The 19,892-nt window shown below is 40.9% G+C and overlaps 2 protein-coding genes and 1 long non-coding RNA gene across 18 annotated transcripts; 2 read left to right on the forward strand and 1 right to left on the reverse strand.

The window, feature by feature from the left end:
* Positions 1–34: 34 nt before the first annotated feature.
* LOC124219810 (uncharacterized) lies at positions 35–7,055 on the forward strand. Of its 10 annotated transcripts, none has more exons than XR_006883467.2 (7): positions 35–944; positions 1,033–1,300; positions 1,750–1,777; positions 1,884–2,094; positions 2,392–2,957; positions 4,997–5,331; positions 5,659–7,055. XR_006883467.2 is itself a non-coding variant. In XM_069136613.1 (6 exons), the coding sequence occupies exons 5-6, from the start codon at positions 4,999–5,001 to the stop codon at positions 5,896–5,898; spliced, it is 573 nt and encodes a 190-aa protein (XP_068992714.1). In that variant the 5' UTR covers positions 53–944; positions 1,033–1,214; positions 1,355–2,094; positions 2,392–2,957; positions 4,997–4,998; the 3' UTR covers positions 5,899–7,055. The 10 variants fall into 10 exon arrangements, 2 of the variants coding, with proteins under 2 accessions (XP_068992714.1, XP_068992715.1); XR_011177303.1 differs by having other exon boundaries at positions 1,033–1,214; positions 1,355–1,777; XR_011177306.1 differs by having other exon boundaries at positions 1,033–1,214; positions 1,355–1,777; positions 1,884–1,960.
* LOC138191060 (uncharacterized) lies at positions 1,221–5,056 on the reverse strand. Of its 2 annotated transcripts, none has more exons than XR_011177316.1 (3): positions 4,987–5,056; positions 2,279–2,423; positions 1,221–2,055 (listed from the first exon to the last, which is right to left on the reverse strand). It is a non-coding gene; the product is annotated as an uncharacterized lncRNA (long non-coding RNA). The 2 variants fall into 2 exon arrangements; XR_011177315.1 differs by lacking the exon at positions 4,987–5,056 and adding an exon at positions 2,725–4,979.
* Positions 7,056–7,508: 453 nt separating the features above from the next.
* LOC124219806 (neuronal PAS domain-containing protein 4A-like) lies at positions 7,509–19,878 on the forward strand. Of its 6 annotated transcripts, XM_046627950.2 has the most exons (11): positions 7,509–7,782; positions 8,341–8,767; positions 11,625–11,901; positions 14,879–14,940; positions 15,301–15,390; positions 15,763–15,939; positions 16,044–16,228; positions 16,802–16,908; positions 17,032–17,185; positions 17,395–17,704; positions 18,692–19,878. In XM_046627950.2, exons 3-11 carry the CDS (start codon positions 11,691–11,693, stop codon positions 19,490–19,492), a joined length of 2,097 nt encoding a protein of 698 aa, XP_046483906.1. In that variant the 5' UTR covers positions 7,509–7,782; positions 8,341–8,767; positions 11,625–11,690; the 3' UTR covers positions 19,493–19,878. The 6 variants fall into 6 exon arrangements, with proteins under 6 accessions (XP_046483906.1, XP_046483910.1, XP_046483911.1 ...); XM_046627954.2 differs by lacking the exon at positions 8,341–8,767 and having other exon boundaries at positions 11,720–11,901; XM_046627955.2 differs by lacking the exon at positions 8,341–8,767 and having other exon boundaries at positions 7,510–7,782; positions 11,725–11,901.
* The last annotated feature ends 14 nt before the right edge of the window (positions 19,879–19,892 follow it).

Consider the following 19,892-nt stretch of genomic DNA (forward strand, 5'->3'; position numbering starts at 1 on the left):
AGGTATCGATTGATTCATTTGAAATTCAAATGCGAACGTTTCGTACTGCAACGTCAATCCCAAGATCTTGGCCCCTGGGGCCTGATTCTGACTTATTTTTCACTTGTGAAAAAAAGATTTTCCGTTTCAACTACCTTCTGATTGGTCTAGATGAGACTTATCGCCGCTTTCACGAGTGAAAAATAACTCAGAATCAGGGTCCTGGTGCCAATCGGAAAATAATGCACTTTGCTTAATAATTTCACCGTCAAAGAATTATTGCGATCCATACATCGGCAGTATCCATACTTCTCTTGATCTATTCTTATTCCATTATCTGGCCGAACCCCCAATAAACGAATGGATTCGGATCCTGAATTCTTTCTCAACTAGGTTACGGAGTGGTTCTCCTGTACCTTCTTACAGCTAAATTCCAACTCACTTCGCAGTTTGAAACTTATTACCTTCGCTATATCCATCAAGCTATAATCTCTGTCGAAAATGCTCATAGAATCATATAAGTTCTGCCTCAATTTTCAGCAGCATTTGAATTCTTTACTCAATATGTGGTGTAGACTTTGTCGCCGCATGAACTTCGATCATTTCAAACGGAAAAATCGGGCACTTAGATTCCCTCGGCTTACTCACTTCTGTCTTCGCTTATTTGCATCTGCTTATTTAATATGCAGATTTTCCGTGAGAAGGATAACTGTAAGTATGCATAGGTATGTGAGCACAATCTACGTATAGAATCTCATAAACCGAACACAGTATTAAAATTGATAAACGGTGCACACACGCCTCGATTACGTGTCTAAGTATTATACTTGTATATTTTCGAACGCAAAGGTGCCTGCAATACACGTGATCGTCGCATGCGGGTTTTCCATGGCAACGAGTTGTTGTTGTTGCTGTCGTCGTGGTGTTGTTATTATTATTGTTACTAATCTCACTGCTATTGTTAGGTAATATTTATCTTTATTTCATGCATACTTTATACATACCTATACTCTTATAAATACAGCTATTATTATTGTCATCACCGATCGATAGGGTAATAATGGTTCTCGCAAAGTAATGACAAGTCATCCAACGGCAATGGAAAATTTGAACAACGCGACTAGATGCTATAACCGTGCGGAGCCAAAGATCGAAAGTCGGGACGACGCGACAGTTCAAAGACCCTGGTTAATTCGAGGAAACTTTTCAAATACCTCAGTATAATGTACTATTGTGTATGTGTTCCTGTATCTATAACACCATATACATCGCGGTACATGAAACTGGAGTAGTTTCACCGCGTTATCGTTATGTCATTGTTGTATCCTTTTATGTGTCGTATAATAATAATAATAATAATAATATATACATATAGGTACATAACTGACAGGAAAACAATGGAGAGGAGTGAAAAATGAATAAGAGGAAAAGAAAAAAAAAAAAAATATTCGCAAAAGCCATTGCTATAATTCCGCGAACAGAAGAAGCGGTGGCTATATACACATTTATATAACCTAATTTGCTGAAATCAATTATTAAATTATGAGAACATCTTGCTGACACGTGTAAATGTTGTTTATGCGTGAAATACAATGCACGTACATTATAAACTATATACCTATATATGAAAATAAGGAAACGGAGATGACGCAACGTATAGAAAAGTTTAATTAATGTTGTGAAAAAAAAAAGATAAGTGAATGTTCAGATACTGGGTACAGTCGACAATTGCATCGAGCGAAAGATTTTCCTAACCAAAGTTATTACAAGGTTATTATTAACGCATTGTACTATAAAGGTATCTATGAGCACGGACGTGACAATTACACGTATACACTCAGGAAATAAAGTAACATATATATATATACCATAAAATCGAGACTCTAGACACGCGACGCTTACAGGCCGACGAACGGAGGCGAGGCAAGGGTTGGATGGTCAATAAACGTTGCCGCCCACGAGGTAGAAGCTCTAGCAGCAGGTGAGAACTGATTGGAAAAAAGACCTACTCATCGTGGTTTTCTGTATACGTATGCGTACACGTGGCTGGATATACAGCGAAGCTTCGAGCACTCGCTGAAACAAGCACGACAAGACACAAAGAGTGATAAATACGTACGTAAAACTTGGGAACGCGGTGTGATGGGAAGGGTGAAAAAGAGTTGAAAACAAATACACACACACACACACACACATTAAGGGTTGGAAACTCGGACGGTCAATATAATAGTATATTGTCTGTTTTTAAATTTTTCAATCTTAAATCGAACTGGAGGAAAAAAATAATCTGAGCAAATACCTGGGATATTAGTAACGATCATTCACTGCAATTGTGTGAACCAAAAAATTGGCTTGCATATGTGAATAATTATGTTTCGCTGAGAGCATTCCGATGTAAACTTAATGTTGCAGATTGGATGCCTGTGTGTACAGTGACGCTGGTCCTGCGAAAAGATGCACAAATTCATAAGATTGAAGTTAATACGTAACGTTAGACCAACGGATAATCGCAACAAACATCATTATTTTGCAACTAGAGAATAATTTGGAAGGAGTTGAGTTTGCAAAATATTAGTGTTACGATTTATTGAATATCAGACGATTCTAGATAGTTGCAAAATGCCTAGTTTTTACAGAAAACTATGTATCGTTATAATTTATAGACTCCGAACTTAGTACGAATTTCGGTTGGGTACGAGCTTGATTTCACTAGTTGACAAGAATATAAGATAATTAAACTATTACCAATGTACAATATTTGTCCTGAATGATCACATACCGTGATTAGACGTCCGTCATGTAATTTTTGTTTATATATATCTTTGCCGTTAATTTCTGCGCGCGCGTCAACCTCAATCCCCACCCCTTGAGTAAATGTTCCCGGGGGTTCCCAGAGCGGATATTTGCCAGTTTGCTACCCTGCAGTATCCACGGTCAACTTTCAAACGGTTTTCTGAGTGGTGCCTCGCGGTGTACGGGTGAGTTGTATTTTTGATAATTCAAGGAACAATAATATTAGGTTTTTAGCGGTTAGACTTTTTAAATTCTGATTAAGTACAAATAGCTGTTTAGTATAATGATATTGCACCTCGAATTCAAACACCTAAGTAAATTGCTTTGTGATTTTGATGTGATCTCGAATAAAAGATTGGAACGTTCTTTTGTACAAATCGGATTGAGGTTCAATCCACAGAGAGTTTGAGGGTAAACGAAAAGCTGCTGATAAAAAATGTGGGACTAAGTTTTGGTAACTTTTGTAACCACGATATATATTTCAACAATCAAACTAGCAATGATAAACTATATATTCGAGAATTTCAATATTTTAAATAAAAATTATATTCACTCCCCAATGGGCAGGCTATAGACGTCGGTTTTATTCATAGCTGATTGTCAGATTATTTTCTATACATACCTACGGCCTGATTAGTGATCAATCGATTGTACATAGTAAAGACAATTGCAGCCATGAACTAATTAGTAAGGGTAAGTTTGTTGATCCTGACATGTTTTCCTACTTTAATTTCAACTTATGACACATATTCATCCAGAGGGCTAAGAACATTTATGATACTTCGAAAGTCACATTATACATACGGTATATTACCATTACCATGGTCTGTAATTTGTCTGACGTTATTGACGAAGACCTGCTAAGTTTGTTCAACGACTTTTAATCTTGGATTTGGTTTTGAGAACTAGCAAGTTCCAGAATGTACAGATTTGCAAAACATCAACTGCACGAGCACTTGAGTGTCCGAGAGATGCGATGTGTAAAAATTAGCCAACGAGTCAGGTTTCTAAGAATGCTTGCTTCCAACTTCGTGCGATGGCGTGTGTTTCTCTTGATCAAGCGCACCGTCATTTTTACTTTGGATTGATTCGTTGCATACCTTTTGCCTTCTGAAAACTGACCCTCGCGTGTTTCTCGGTGAGAAATAATCGATCGAAACGAGGGCAGACCCTTACGTGCGTATACCCTCCTATAAACGCAAACTCCTCGTAACTATTGTGTATACATTTATGGCGTATGCATATTGCCATATAACTGCGCTATATATTTAAAATCACGATAATCATAAGTATGTTCGGAAGTTCGCTGAGATTATGATTATTCGATAATATATGAAAGCTCGTCCTCTATCAGTTTTTCAGAGTCTGGGAGCACTCGAAAGTTACTGGACGATACCTGAATGTCCACAACTTTGCTTTGTAATAAGTAATTGTCGCGAGGTTCTAGGTACGATAATTATTTATTCTGATTTGTTCGATTCTACAGAGCTATTATACCATCAAACGATCTATGATAAATAATTGCAATCGTGTCGCATGGAAAACCTGGAAATCTCCGTATTTAAGCGGTCGATTTTCACTTAAGGATATTTCACAGCTTTGCTGAAAATGATGCCAAGATCTCAGAAAAAAATCTCGCCGGTTAGTTTGAAGGTGCGTTGAGCACGGGGTCAAGTGACCGGCATCGTTATTGCGTAAAAGTTAACCTTTTTTTGGCCATTTCTATTCGTCATTGCATGCATGTAGAATTCATAGTAGAATTGCACTAACTCCGGCATTTTCGCGTCAGTGCTGCGTAGGCCGCGATACCTGACAATTGAAAGAGGTGACATTTTACTCAGTCGGTAAGGCCAGACTAAAAAATCCTCTTAATGAGATTAAGCTGACATCAGAGTTTCATAAATTTTAGGAAATTCGTTTGACAAAGAATTTTTCTATGAAACCGACTGAATCAACCCGCAATCCTTGAGTACAGCGATTAAAAAACCTGGTTCCAGCGACGGGCTGCGGGTTCAGTCGCCGCGTGATATCAAACAGATAATAGTCGAAAGAAGCGACATGTTACTCAGTCGGTAAGGCCTGACTGAAACATTCTCTTAATGATATCAAGCCGATATCCGAGTTTTATAAATTTTAACGAATTCCGCTTGACAAAGAATTTTCCTTTCGAACCGACCGAATGAACCCGCAATCTTCTAGTACGGCTATTAAAACCTTGTTCCAGCGATGGGCTGCGGGTTCAGTCGCCGCGTGGTACCAAACAGTAGCGGCGACCCGGGTGCAGGAGGCGAGATCGGCGGCTCCTTCGTCGGCGACGAAGTAGCGACGGCAGGGGCAAATGCAGCGAATGCGGTCATAGGGGGGGCGACGAAAGATTCGCCCCTGAGTTTCGTAGTGCCGATCCGGGATACAGAAGGGTCAAAAGAGGGCAGTATAATACGCCGGCATCCGCCGGTGCGGCTGCGACGCCTCGAGGAAGAGCAGCAGCTCCACCGTCCGAAGCTGACCCTCGGAGCCCTGGAACGCCGGCAGGCCGAGGCCGAGGAAAGGCGTCGAAAGGTGTGGAATTTCACGCTACCGCATTGCACGCCTCGGTGACCCGTGAATGATCCGTACACGTGCAGCATGCAACGATCACGCGGAGATCACCTCGGCGATGCGGTCGCGAAATTGTAATAAGCATTTTCGAAGTTTAACGCCTTAGAGGTATATTATATCCAGTTACAACATTACACCAAGTCGAGGCGTGTATGATCGCCTCCCGTCTCGAAGCTTCTGATTAAAATCTCGCAGTCTGGCCGCCATGTTCCTCAGAGACGGGCGGAGCGATTGGGTCGTGTAAGTAGATATAATGCAGCAACGCTGAGTGCCGCTGTTTCTTTTCAGATATTGGACTCCAGGGTCCAGTCTGCGCAGCACTTTCAGCGCAAGGTGCTGCAAGGAACGGGGACAGTTACGGCGTCTACGTCTCCGTCTGATGACTTGGATCGGGACCGGGATCGGGACCAGGAGAAGGTAGTCCAAGTCATAGGAGAACGCAAGGAGGCGGAAAACGCGGAGGGCGAACACCAGGAAGAATTGAATCGACCTGCGGTACCTGCAGGAGCTGATTCTTCGTCGTCTTGACAACGGGCCGATTCGTAGTGCTGTCTCGTTTATATCGTTGTCGATATACCTATCTTTATACATTACGTGTATATGTATACATATCAGCGTCCGTGGAAGGGTAATAAAGTTATGTCCGGTCCTTGCTCGTGTGTGACGAATACATGCACAGAATACACATCCGTTCATATAAAATGACGATCGGTTGAATTTTTTTTTGTCGTGTAAACGATTCCTCCTCAATCTTTGTGTTTTTCTCGTTTAAGGTTAGGGTTGTATGTTGTATATAACGCAAGTATGCAAAACACGTGTCGTCGATTTCACGCACGGTCAGAATTGACCTCTTGCTAATGTTCCGCCGATATTGAAAGTTTTTGCATCGTAATAAGAAGATCAGTTGTACGTAATGTGAAAACACCGAAATCGATTTTAACCGTGCCCGACGATGACACGTGTGTTAAACGCAATTTCAACCACTTTAAATTTATTCCTCCAGGCCAATTACACAATGTAGTGATGTATGTACATAGGTATGTACTTATTATATTTGACTCTAAAATTCAACTGCAGTTAAAATTATTTTCAGTTTCAGTTGCATTGGCATATCACGTTATGATAGTCGTCTTATCGTTCTCTTGCGAATGAAGAGCGCTTAATGATGAGTAATGTATGTACATACATTAGCTGTAAACCACATTATCTGCATGTAAACTATAAGGGAAGCATAACTTAAAATCTCATGTAATTGGAGATCAACAGTTGTTTCTAAACTTGTGAGTACCTTTTATCCTGTAAAATTGATTGTAAAACGTAAACTCTACATAGATGTGTCGGCCATTTTGATTTGGGTTGAGGTGAGATTTGCAGCGGTTGGTATGACGCTAAACTCCTTGTTTGTTTTCTCTCTCTGTCTGTCTATCTGCGATCATTTAAAGGATGACCCTTATACACTGTTAAAATGGTGGTGTTAAAATTGGCAAAAATGAACGGTTGGCATCACTGTGTAAAATTTTTTTATGCTCAATTAGTAAAGTGAACATCAGATGCCGTTAGATCCATAATATCAGATAGTGACGAATCGCCACGAAATTATATAGTCTATGTAGAAGTCCTGCACACCATATTTTGCTTTGCAGTGTACTCGTATAACGAATGAAATTGGCACTGTGCTATAATAATACTAGTTTATTTTTTTTCCATCGTGTCTGCTCCCGATTTTACTAAAATGTTTTCTTTTTCAGTACTTGTTAAAAATTTTTCTAGCGGCATCATAAAAAGTATAAAAATGAACCACCCTAACGTATAAGTATCAGAGTTGAGGTAAGGCCGAATGTACCGATATTTAGATTACACCAAACCCCGCAGGAGCGCAGGATCGAAAGGCAAGACACCGTGCAACGTGGATTACAAAGACATGGCAAGGCAGGCAGGCAGGCAGAGCCGCGAGTCGTCGAGGAGCCTGCAGAGTACCTATAAGAAGAGACGTGGATGATCGGGGGATCGGGGATCGGGGTTCCGGGTCGTGCCGCGTAGTGGGTGGTGTTGGACGGCGGCGTCGGCGGTGGTGGTGGAGGTGGAGGTGGCAAAGGAAAGACGGGCACACGAGTATCCAGCAACCGCTGCCACCGGCAGTATCCACGTGTTCAACGTGGTGGGCCCGTCGTGCGCGCCGCCGAAGTGCCGCCACTCACATTATGACCCGGATGTTGAGATTACAGTTGGTGTTTAAATACATTATTATAGCGATACGAAAAGCCGGATGCACCGCAGTCGATTATAGCTAGCACGCATCGTCGCCCAGCTCTCTTGGTGGTATAGTAAGATTGCAGGAACGGCGCCCACCCGTCCTCGGCATCGCGACGCGGTGTGCATAAAACGCGCGCTAGATCGAAATATGTTTAATCGGTAAGTGCAAAGACCGCGGATCGTTTCTCCTCCGATCCCCGGAACGTGGCTCAGCACACCCCAGGACTTATCGAAGAGTGGTCAATGATTATATACATACGTAGATGTGCAAGGCACGGGTGCGTTTTAACGCGAAAGTTCTGTCGCTTCTGGGGTTTTTTTTTTTTTCTGAAAAACCGTTCCGTAAGGTCCAGACATTGAGAGATTTTTTTTTTCAATCGGTTAACGAGCTTTATTCGATTATTTTAATTTCCGCGCCAAATTTTGGAAATTAAATTTGGTCCCTTGAAGAAAATTCTTTTCCCGACGGAGAGTTAAATAAGTCTGGATGAAGAATTAAACCAGGGCAGTGAAAAACATCAGAAGTGTGTCGTCGATGAGTCGAAAATTGTTAAAAAAAAAACGCCCTGTTATTAGAAGCGATTCTTCTCTCCGTCGGGAAAAGAATTTTCTTGAAAAGACCGTTTAATTTTCAACATTTCGCTCTCAGATTAGAACAGCTATTTATCTGACGTTAAAAAAAATAAAATAAATAATTTCTTAATATTTAAACCTCAGGGAACACTTTTGCATAAAAAAACCAGAAGTACCAGAACTTTTGAGTTAGCTACAGTTGAAACGACCCATGAAGGAAGGTGTTATTTATTATATTTACATTGGATGAGACTGTTGTGTTTACCGGGCGTCTTCCTCTTCCTCCTGGTTCTCTTCTTCTTCTTCGTCGTCGCCGCGTTTTCTCCGCTTGAAGCGGTGGGTTTCCGCCCTGGAGGACAAAGAACTGAGATGTCGCTAAGATCCGCGTTTATAAATCTTTTTACATTTATTTGTTGTGTACACGAGGAAATGAAATACGGAATACCGGTAACCTCCGGGCTTCAGGATCTTTCCAGAAAGTAATTGTCTACGGTTACGTCACTTTGCGGTGCCGCTGCAGCGTTGCAGCGACCTGCCCGGCCTCCCTGTGCTTTGCAGATATGCTGCTGCTGTAGGTATAGATAGGTATTACAATTGCACGGTGATCTTATACCGTCTCACCAAAATTACCCGCGCTTACTGGAAAAGGGCGGGAGATGAATGTCTGGAGGGAATCAGAGAAAATTAAGGGGGTACGTTCTGCCACACGGAGAGAATAAACGAGCAGACTTTACTCAAAACTCCAGAAGCTGTGCAGGTTTTTTGGTAAAATATAGTATTTCGTGAAATGCAGAATCTAATGTAGAATCAGTGAAAACCACTCTGTGCAGAATAAAATCTGCTGCATTTATAGTAAAAAATATAGTTGACATGGGTATTTTTTTTTACCAAAAATCCTAATGTCCCTGTCCTTTCCTGCAGTTTTGAGTAAAATTTGCTCTTTTTCTTCTCTCCGTGCAGGAAGACAAACTAAATAAAAGGATAAAAGCAGGTGCCGATACACTTGGGAAATTCCGTTATAACTGTATCTGCAGCGAATATGGATTTTTCATATCTGGATTATCAATGAATCATCTTTTCTGTATATTCATTCGATGTTGGAAAAATTAATCGTTGAGTAATTTTTTCCTTCTTGTATTTTCTTTCGTTTGTGTTGAATCTGACTTTAACTAAACAAGCCCGCATCTCTTAGTATTTTGAAAACCACCTTTTTCAACCATACTTTATGCAAATTACATCTGACAACGCTTTTCCACCGTCAAATCGAGAGATATATGTATCAAGTTAGCATTTTTGAATAGCATGAAGTAGAGCCAAAAGACCCTTCTATAATAATCATCAATTGATGACGATTTTTCCTGTAATACAAAGTGGCATTCTACGAGCATAAATTATGAGTCGATGAATTTAGCTGGCTCGTGGAATTCTGCAGGTGAATGTATATGTTTATCGAGATGTGAATCCAAAGTTATCAGGGAACCATTTTGAATGCCAACAAGCTAGGTATAATAACGTCACAACCCAAGTGACGAAAGAACCACGATCTTGTATGTTTTGCGTTGTTCTGAAATTTGATTACCAAACTAAAGTAAGGAATAACGAAATAACAACACTTAATAATACTGTAGGAAGAAAAGGAAAGAGTTAAGATTGTTTTTACGCATGATAAGATCAGAAATCCTTTTGCGCTTCGTGATTCGTTACTGCTTTTGCATCTAGTGACTGTAGCAACTCGGCCGTCGGATGCAGTCTGTATCTGCACATTGATTACGAGTATGAAACAAAGCTAAAGGCAGAGCCAACAAAATTTATTGTCCAATGTTTTATCCCTGTGCACGAACATAGTACAACGCAAAATACAAGTTTTCCAAGTAACAAGGCCAGAAGAAACGTTCGAAGTATTTTATGTTCAAATTTAACGGTCGGCGGACTATCGTTGCGGCGATTTCGACCTTTCCTTATCATCGACGGTACCACGTTTAGCCTCGACCATTGCAGGATGCACTTGGTAATCAGTAATGCGCGTTCGAGAATAAGAAAAGAATGCAAATAAAAATAGGAATAGCTATAACATCAAAGCGAGGAAAAACTTTTCCGTGTTAAATAAGAATGCGTGGTTGCGTGGAATTCAACGGAAAAACAGACTATGTAGCAAGGAGATATTTAATAATGATTTCAAATGTATTGATTTTTCAGGCATTTGAGATTACAATGTTTTAACAGCTATTTTTCAACTACCCTGAAACTCATTTTATTTGTTTGCCTCTTGTTCAGGAAGACTTTAGAAAATTACCACAAAACCCAACGATTTGAGTGTAAAAATGAGGGTTTGATCGTAAATACAATTTACAAGCAATATCTGTGCACAACATGTGGTACACCATGCGTTATAGATACGCATAGGTTACAGGGGTATAGATAGTGGACTGCTAGATAAATATACAGTAGATGGTTGTAGGATAACGAACCAAAGCGAAGGTTTTACCCGAAAGATTCCGTACGTGTAGGTTAAACTCGGAACTTTCGAGCCTTGGTACAATGTGCATAGATAGAACCTGCGTCCGGTGAAGAAATACAACAGGGGATTATTCGTCCGTCGGACGCGATTTCTCTCAGTCTTCTGAGAATCACGAACGAAAGGCGAACGTACCGCGCACAGCAAAAGAGATGCCCTATCTACCGTGGAATAGCAAATATGTCACCCTTCCGGGTGTAGACGGTTGTATATATGGTACCCTATACCGCTCGCGATAGAAAACTGAATATTGAGTATAGAGTGAATAGTATATTATGTAACAAGGAGGCAAACACGGTCTTTTGGGGCCGATCGTAAGTTTGCAATATGAGTTGTAGGTAAGCCGAAGACAAATATACGCGAGGCAGAAAGACCGTTGTCTCTTTGTTGCACACGATTCTTTGTATAACAAGAGTGTGTTACGCATTTTTTCACGAAGCACGAAATTGAGGTTAGGGTTGCGTAATGTCAGATTTGTTCACGACGACGCATGCGCGTGATACAGAAAAGACCATATTCAACTCCTAGAACTTAAAAGTGGTCTTTTTTGTACTCTGCGCATGCGCATTCGCAGACTTACTCGACCGTCATAGAAACGGGTACTTTGTGTACGGAAAACATGTACGAATAAACGCGTAAAACATGCTCACGTTACAAAATAGTACATGTCGTAACGAGTATGGCTGAGGCTTTTCAAAAAACCTTATCCATGCGAGTTTCGATCCGTATTTTTTATCACGAGAGCCAAGAAATCACAACGAAGTCGCGATTTTGAGGTTAGAGCGCTAAAAAGATATTTATGCACTTGTCGTCGGATATTCGGGCACAAAATTTCGCGGAGAATAAATTACAATCCGCGAACAGGAGGGAAACGAGGAACACATACATTCACGAATTGATCCTGGGGTTGTAGCTGGACGTAAATTAGGTTAGCGACAACTGTGATTGAGAAACGGGGATCGGGGTTGAAATTGACGTGATGGGGTACCTTGCATGTCCTAATACAAGGATAGACGCGAGCAAATCAACGAAAGGTGCGAGCAAGCTGCGTCGAGATTTGATAAATGCCGAAATAGCAAACCTACGTGATCTCTTGCCGCTACCGGCTTCCACGCGGCAGCGATTGTCACAGCTACAGCTCATGGCGCTCGTTTGCGTTTTTCTACGCAAGGCAAACTACTTTCAACGAGGTGAGTGCGCACTCTATCCACATTATTCTATCGCCATCCATTTAAGAATCCCTTTCAAAACCATTGCATAGACTCATGTAAATCAAGCTTATTGTTTAGTCATAAATATCGATAAAATACACCGCTCGGACAGATACCAGTCTTCTTTTGAGGTATCATTGACTCAAAAAGTAGTACCTTGTCGATATGCCTTGGAAAATTTCTAGTCTATGATCCATTGGATCGGCATTAGGCATTAAGGCGTTAACCCTTTTAGTCACACATTATTGTACTGACAATGAGTCAAATTTTATAATAATATTAGTAGATAGTAGTCTGTGGTTTTTGGGGTCGCTGATTACGAATCTGTAATAAGATTACAAAAATTCAAGATGGTGGAGCTAATATGGTAGACGAAAATTTCAAATTCGATCCAATACGGTCAAAAAACTGTATAGGCGTTTTCGGGGTCGCTTATTGGATTCGCCATACTGATTTATCAATTTCGACTTTACATTTGTAATCAGCTACCCTAAAAACTTATAATTTATATAAAATATGTATACGTCTAGTGGAGCAACCTTCTCAGAAATGAATTATCGTTTGAATTTTCACGATTTTTTTTCAATCAATTTGCTTCTAACAACCACAATTTACATTATATCGCAATATTGATTCTCGAGTATTGACTACCTATTAATATACTATCACAAATAGCAAAAAATCTCAAAGAAGTATATAGAAAAGTTCTTTAAATATACACAAAATAGATATAAAATAGGCGGTACGAATATTTACCACTATAACTCAAAGGGTCAATGGCCATCCTAGTAAATAAAACTCGCGGTAACTCCAGAGCTCAAGAATAAAAAGGTTTTAGTATCACTATAATTGATTCCAAAAGTCAGTAGCTACCCTGATGATGTACCTTATACGGAACTTTGTAGTCTATGCTTCATCGGATGTGCATCAGACATTTAGGCTTTAATTGTTACTATTCGTTACTGACAAAAAAAAAAAAATCCTGTAACGAGGATGTGTAGTTAGATAGGGTGACCCTAGGGTGGTTATTAATTGATGGTCGGAAAAAATTCCATGGAGACATCCTCCAGATTTGTTCCAAATCATAAAAAAAAAAATCTGGGTACAGTTTTAAGCCTCTACGTCAACTGGAACACGTGCCTCTGAGCTAAGAAAGTTTAAATTTTAACCATCTATACCAAACTCATACAAAATGAAATAGCTGGTAATAAAAACTAGATGTGTTTTAAGATTGAAGCTTTCTTAGCTTAGAGACACGTGTTCCAGTTGACGTAGAGGCTTAAAACTATACACAGATTTTTTTTTTTTTTTTCTTTAATGATTTGGAACAAATCTGCGGGGGTGTCCCAATGAAAATTTGACCGACCCCGAAACAAGGACCACCCATTGAATTATTTCGGGAAAGATATGTTCAGGATCACGAGGACCACCCTAGTAAACGGTAGCCAGTAATCCCAGAGCCGAGGGTTTCAGAGTAACGTTGATAATACTCGGTAGTTTTTCCGCAACCGCGTGACAGCGCGGTAGACGCATGGATCGAGAGCCGCGCGGGACAAAGGATATACCTATAATCGATGCTACGGAGCGATGAGAGTAAAGTGATATCGAAAATTCCTCTCGTAAGGAGGAGGCGGTGAGGGCGGTGAGGTAGGGGGTGAAAGGGGGACTGTAGTTGCAGGTAGAGCGGGTGGAATACGAAGGTATCTCCTCCGCCCGTCGACTCCGCGGCTCGGAGCAGGCGGAGGAGAGTTCCGGGTGATCCGCTGACCTCTCGGCCTCTCCGCAGCAAGTCTCACGCTCCCGTAACCTATACACTGTATATATACTTATATGTATACAGCCTCCGATATTCTATAGGTATATCTGACTCCCCATCGTGCCTACATATCGCGCCTCATATATGCAGTCTTACGAAAATCTCTGTGAGCTTTCTCCTCTTCAAGCTCGCCCCTTTTTTCTTACATACACGTCTATACATGCATCGATGTTTCTTCCTCTTCGCGTCCACCTTTTTCTTCTTCTTCTTCTTCTTCTTCTTCTTCTTCTTCTTCTTCACTCGATGATTACACGAACCGCCAGCTAAAGTTCACCATAACAAGACTCTGAAAGTCTAGTATCTCGCGGTTTTCGCGGAGCGAAAGGCACTGTTCAACTCACTTTGCAGATGATGTGTACCTGCATGCATATCTGTTATGTGTATATTCTATCGTACCGGCTTTTATTCATATACATATCGTTCTTGATGAGAATTATCTTCGATCAATTGCAAATTTTGTTGTCTACAGTGTTTCCGTGCAGGTATCGATTGCGCCATGTTACATTCTTTGAGGTTCCATGACCAAACTTCCGTGATCTGGCATGATTTTCCATTTCATGATGATAATGATATTTACCACGTTTGTAGTTTCGCTTCTAAACCCAAAAGTGACTTACCGAAAAGATCTTCATAGAAAATACTGTACCGTTCTTGAGTATCCACGGTAACTTGACATGTTTCATGAGATTTCACCCACAGATTTGATTTATCAGTGATAAAATTTAAACTTGAAGTTCAATTGCCATATTGGCGATAAATATTGCGCTGCAGACATTCTTCAATGTAATTCTAAGCCCAATATAAACGTACACGTACGTATATCTAATGCATGTAATCGGTATGGCGGAACCTGAAGACCATGTCCACGAATGCATGGAACGTATACCAGCTACATACAGGCGTATAATAAGATGCCGGATTCTTGGTAACCCGCGTCTTGTGGGGTCCATCATGGGTCCTCTGAGTCCTGTGTTTGGTAGGGTCTACGTTCCGAATTCCGACCGACTCATGCATCTGTGTATCCTCATTGTTTGCGTTACGTTATCAACAATCGTAGCCAGTTTTCCTTCTGATATGGATGTACATTACAGGAGGGCATTTCATGTAATCGAAAATCAGCTCGATTTTCATTTGTTTCAGCCCTCAAACCAAATACATCGGAATCGTCGAACATACCGATGCCAAACATTGGGTTCTCAAAGGTGAGTGCATTATAGGTATAATCAATGAACTGCACTGTTTCATTTATAAGCAAAGCTCACAGTCAGTCAATTCTACGAAACAAAAGAAACATGGAACTGATTTCACTATTGTACTACGGCGTCAAGGGTCATCGAACGCCGTTATAATTTTACCAACGGCGTCTCAACCGCTTGTCCAACCAAAGGTTGAAACTTTGAAACCTCAACTACGTTGCGACTGTCATAGATGATCAGTGATCCATCTACTGACAACCAGAAAGAATTTGTCAGCTCAGCTGAATTTCAACACGATATTGCTTGACGCACTCTCAACTAAATAGTGAAAATCTTCTCTTTCCCATTATGATTTTCTTGCTTTAGGCCATGTCCGGATTTATCATGATGATGACGCAACAGGGCAAGCTATTGTACATATCGGAAAATGCCACGGAATACCTTGGACACTCCATGGTGAGATGACAATTGCATTTGATATGTTGATTTATCGCTTCGATTCATTTTCCATTTACCCTGCGGAGAACCAGTTTGCATTTGAGAACGTCGATCAACCAATTTTTCAAGAGCTCTGCACCTTCTCTGATGAGCTGTGACTCAACCGATTCTGTGTTTTCTGAATTTTTAAACGTATTATTGCCCTCAGAGTATAATAAGCTAATTTTTGGTACTGTTATGTATTGACGACAATAATGAAGACACGTATGCATTTTTCAATGCACTAACGGCAGACTAACTGCTTTAGGCGAACAGTTAACTGCGGCAGGAACAGTGATTCGTTTTTTCTAAACGGTAGTTATTTTTTGTACACCATTCTTTATCACGTAGGAAGACCTCTTGATCCACGGTGACAGTATTTACGATGTGATAGACAAGCAGGATCACGTTGTAGTTCAGAATCAGCTTTCACGCAACGTCGCTGGAAACAACAATAGAAGATTATTCCTCTGCCGCATCAACGTCTCGAGGAACACTCGACGTCAGCTTAGATTCGGAGATCAAAAGGTACGTTGTACCTGCTGCTTTCATCATTGCGTAACTGCAGAGCCGTACAACGTTTTGCACTTATACGTAAGCTCATTCGGATCTACGATTTACCGTTTTTTTAGGTGGTCCTTGTAGAGGGACGATATTTACCCTTCGTTCCTCTGTGCAATCGCGGTGATTCTGTATTCCTTGCCTCCTGTACACCGGTTGTTCTTCCGGAAACGAGAGAAAGCGTCGTTCAGGGAGCGACGAACATATTTTCTACAATTCACTCAATGGACATGAAGTATATTCACATTGACAAGACGTGAGTATAAGACTAACAAGCGGCTTTAGGTTGACCGTGAGCCAGCCCTCAAACTTCCCGGTTTCACACTGCAGATTCCAAATTCACGGAATAAAAAAATATCGATGTCCAATTCGAATTTCGAACTACAAATTCAGATTCGTGATTGACGATTACCATGTCACATGAAAATATTACGATTTTTTTTATTTTGAACCACTATAATGGATCCAACATTAAAAATTTTGGAATTCTGACCTTGGATTCGATATCGGTGACCCTAAAAATTTCCGCCTAGTAATTTCCATCAAAATCTGAGTGTTTTTTCAGATTTTTTTTCCCACCATATTGGATTCGCCATTTTGGATTTCCTTCGTCCATTCTCAAGATATTATTATTTTCATTTTGTTTTCTGTAAATTTGTTATTTAAATAATTTAAAAAGTACCGAACCGATCCAAGCCAAAATCTAATCAGTTCTAAGTTTGGCAAAGCCGTGTCGATCCGGTAACAGAGAGATGGGAAGTTAAAAACTGATAACGACAGTCGGCTAATTGTACTCTATGTTTTTGTATTTTTAAATATTTCCAAACAGGGCAGAAAGTCATATGGAATACAGCAGATCCGAGCTCGTTGGTATATCTTGGTACAATCTTCTTCATTGGGATTCCATTAGAACAGCTCACTGCAAACATCAAACTGGTGAGTTCGATATGACAGCTGTTCTTACAATGATCCGTTTATTTTTTCATGAATTTGAATATAATCATCGATCGATACTCTTTGCTTACTTCTTACTTTCTACGTTTTCTTGTCTTTCTCCAGTTATCCAATCCGATCAAGAACGTTCAAGCACCGCCCTTTTACGACTGCAAAGTCGATCTGGAAAATGGTTCTGGGTTCATTGCGTTCTCCAAGTTAAAGACACGACGGAAGAATGCCAACACCCGGTTATAGTTTGCACGAATCAAGTACTAAGGTAAGAATAAAATGCTTTGTAGTACATTTACGTATACCTCTTTTTTGTCACTGGATATTCCAGTTTTTTTTTCTGGTGATATAAAACCCTTGCGAATATACTTCATCGAGTATAAGTCACGAAGGACGTAATTTCCAGAGACGAACGAGCCGAATTACATATTTCATCCTTCACGTTTCTCTAACGTGGGTAAAACTTTCGTTTGACAGCGACAGCGAGGCTGACGTGATGAGGGCGAGCTTGTGGCTTTACCAGTATGCATCCCAGACAAAATTCAGTTACGGTCCAGCGCCAGAATTGCAATCGCGGCCAATCCTGTCGTACAACAACTACGACTATAACTTGAGGCGAAACCTCGTCACCAGCTATAACTCTAGCTGCGGTACGGCGAACGGCATCGAGGAGGCTCATTGCGTGGAAAAGTCCGACCTCGAGTACACCCTTACGACTAAGAAAAAGCAGCTGCAGCAACAACAACAGCAACAACAGCAACCGCAGCAGCAACTGCACGCATCTACAGTAATAAAATCGTTTATTGCCAATCTTGGACATTTCTAGTCCGCGCTTTTTCCTCGTATGTCCTCATTCCAGATTAAAATTCTTCCTTACAGCGCAATTACATATGTGAGTGCATCTGATATATCCTGCAGAGGGAAGACCTCCGTACCAACCTGTAATTCCTAATATACCAGTTTTTACCGTTTCCACTCACGTCAAGGGTATACTTTTGTCGAACGTTCGTTTCTTACACCGACTTTGGCCGTACTTTGATTTTTATTTGTTCAGTTTTGCCACCCCTCACGAGAAACTGTTGTTGATACGTCGAGATAAGTGTGTTAAAAAAATAACTGGAATTTTGTAATTTTGCGTGTTGTATTAGTCCGATTCGCGTGATTTTTTCGTTGCTCTGTTGGTAAGTTTGTCTGAAAAGTTGCTGTACTGTGTTAGCCACATTGGATATTTAGTTTATTATCAGCTGTCAAAAAGGTTAAACGTGTGTCGTTATGATCGGTAATTTTGAAAATGGATCAGAGAATTTTTATTAAATTTTTCTATAAGATTGGAATAAAGTGCAGCCTAATTTTAGAATTGTTACATATTGCTTTTGGTGATTGTGATGCTGGGGCGTCCAGGGCGATCGTCATCTTCAACGTTTTCATTGCTATCTTGGGAACCCTTGTTTTACTCATAGCAAACTCAGCAACAGTAATGTTTAACATTTCGATCAATTTGCTGCACTTTATTCCATTCTTACAGCAAAATTTAATACAAATTCTCTGATTCATTTTCAAAATACCCGATCCTAACTAAGCACGTGTAACGCTTTTGACGACTGACAATAGACTATATAAATATATATCCAATTCGGCTAATACTGTGCAGCAACTTTTCAGTCAAGTTTATCAACACACAACGAAAAAAACACGCGAATCGGACTAATACACACTCAATATTACAAAATTCCCGTTATCTTTCGAACATGCCACGTATTCTTGAACGTTGCAGCATTCTTCAACGCACATTAGTCGGGAGACTTCGGAACCGGTGGACATGTCGATAAACGGAGCCGTGATCTCACACCACACAGGGGACATCGAGCAGCGAACCCTCCACATACTTTCCCAAGCCCTGACATTCAACATCCGTAATAACAAGCAGCGGAAAGGGAGCAGCACCCTGCTCCAGCAGCAGATGCATCACGGCAACTCCGTTCCCGGGGTTAGTTCAACGATTTTGCGAGAGTGTTCATCCCCGAGATGTTCTCCGAAGTACGTGAGTCTAACGGACCTGGACAAGAGTTACGGTGATAGTACCGAAGTGACTTCAATCGTAGCTTCGGCTTGCTGCACAGCAACAGCGATAGACAGCTGCAGCTATAACTCGCAGAGGCGGCTGGTGATTAAAACTGCGACGATCGTCGAGCCGGCCGAGGTCTGTACCGAGCCTTGGGGCTCGGCTTGTACTTCCGTTGGCAACGCTTGGGTCGACACTCTCCAAAAGGTTCCTGATATCGTCCAGCTCCAGGAGCTCAGTCCCTGCGTCACAACGCCTACCACACCTTGCACCGACGTCTCTGCTGACTCGGACCTCAGGTCCGGGACGCCGATTTTCAATTTTGACTGGTCAGCCGAGCACCACGTGCCCAGCCTCAAGGTCAACTTCCGTAACATCACCAGCCACGAGAGCAAGCGGACTCTTGTGCAACCTTGCGAGGTTTCGCAGCCTGCTATCACCCTACAGTTACCTGCTACGAGGCGAAAACATACAGGGGCGAGTTCTGACGTTACAAAAGGATTTACTAAATGAGGACGAATGTCCTTCTGAAAGATCGTGGTTACACTGATCGGTGCTGTTTGTCTCTTTTTCGGATTGAACTATGTGCCCGTGGATTATCGATTTCGATTTTGGGAGTCCTGATAGCTATAAAAAATACTTAAACTCACGAATATACCAATTTCTGTTTCACAAAATTTGACTAGCAAAATTATTACTGCAGAGTTAACGGAACGAGAACGATGATTAATTGTTTTTTGTGCGTACGTGACTATCATATTGTTATAATTATTCTCCGTGTAAATGTATTATTATTTCTATTATATGTGTATAGTTATATAGTACGCGAGTGTGATGATGTATGTTACTATTTTCATTTCGGAGTTGTTTGTATAATAATTATTATTATGTGAATAAAATGGTGCTAAAATTC

Source organism: Neodiprion pinetum, chromosome 5, assembly GCF_021155775.2.
Source record: "Neodiprion pinetum isolate iyNeoPine1 chromosome 5, iyNeoPine1.2, whole genome shotgun sequence".
NCBI lineage: Eukaryota > Metazoa > Arthropoda > Insecta > Hymenoptera > Diprionidae > Neodiprion > Neodiprion pinetum.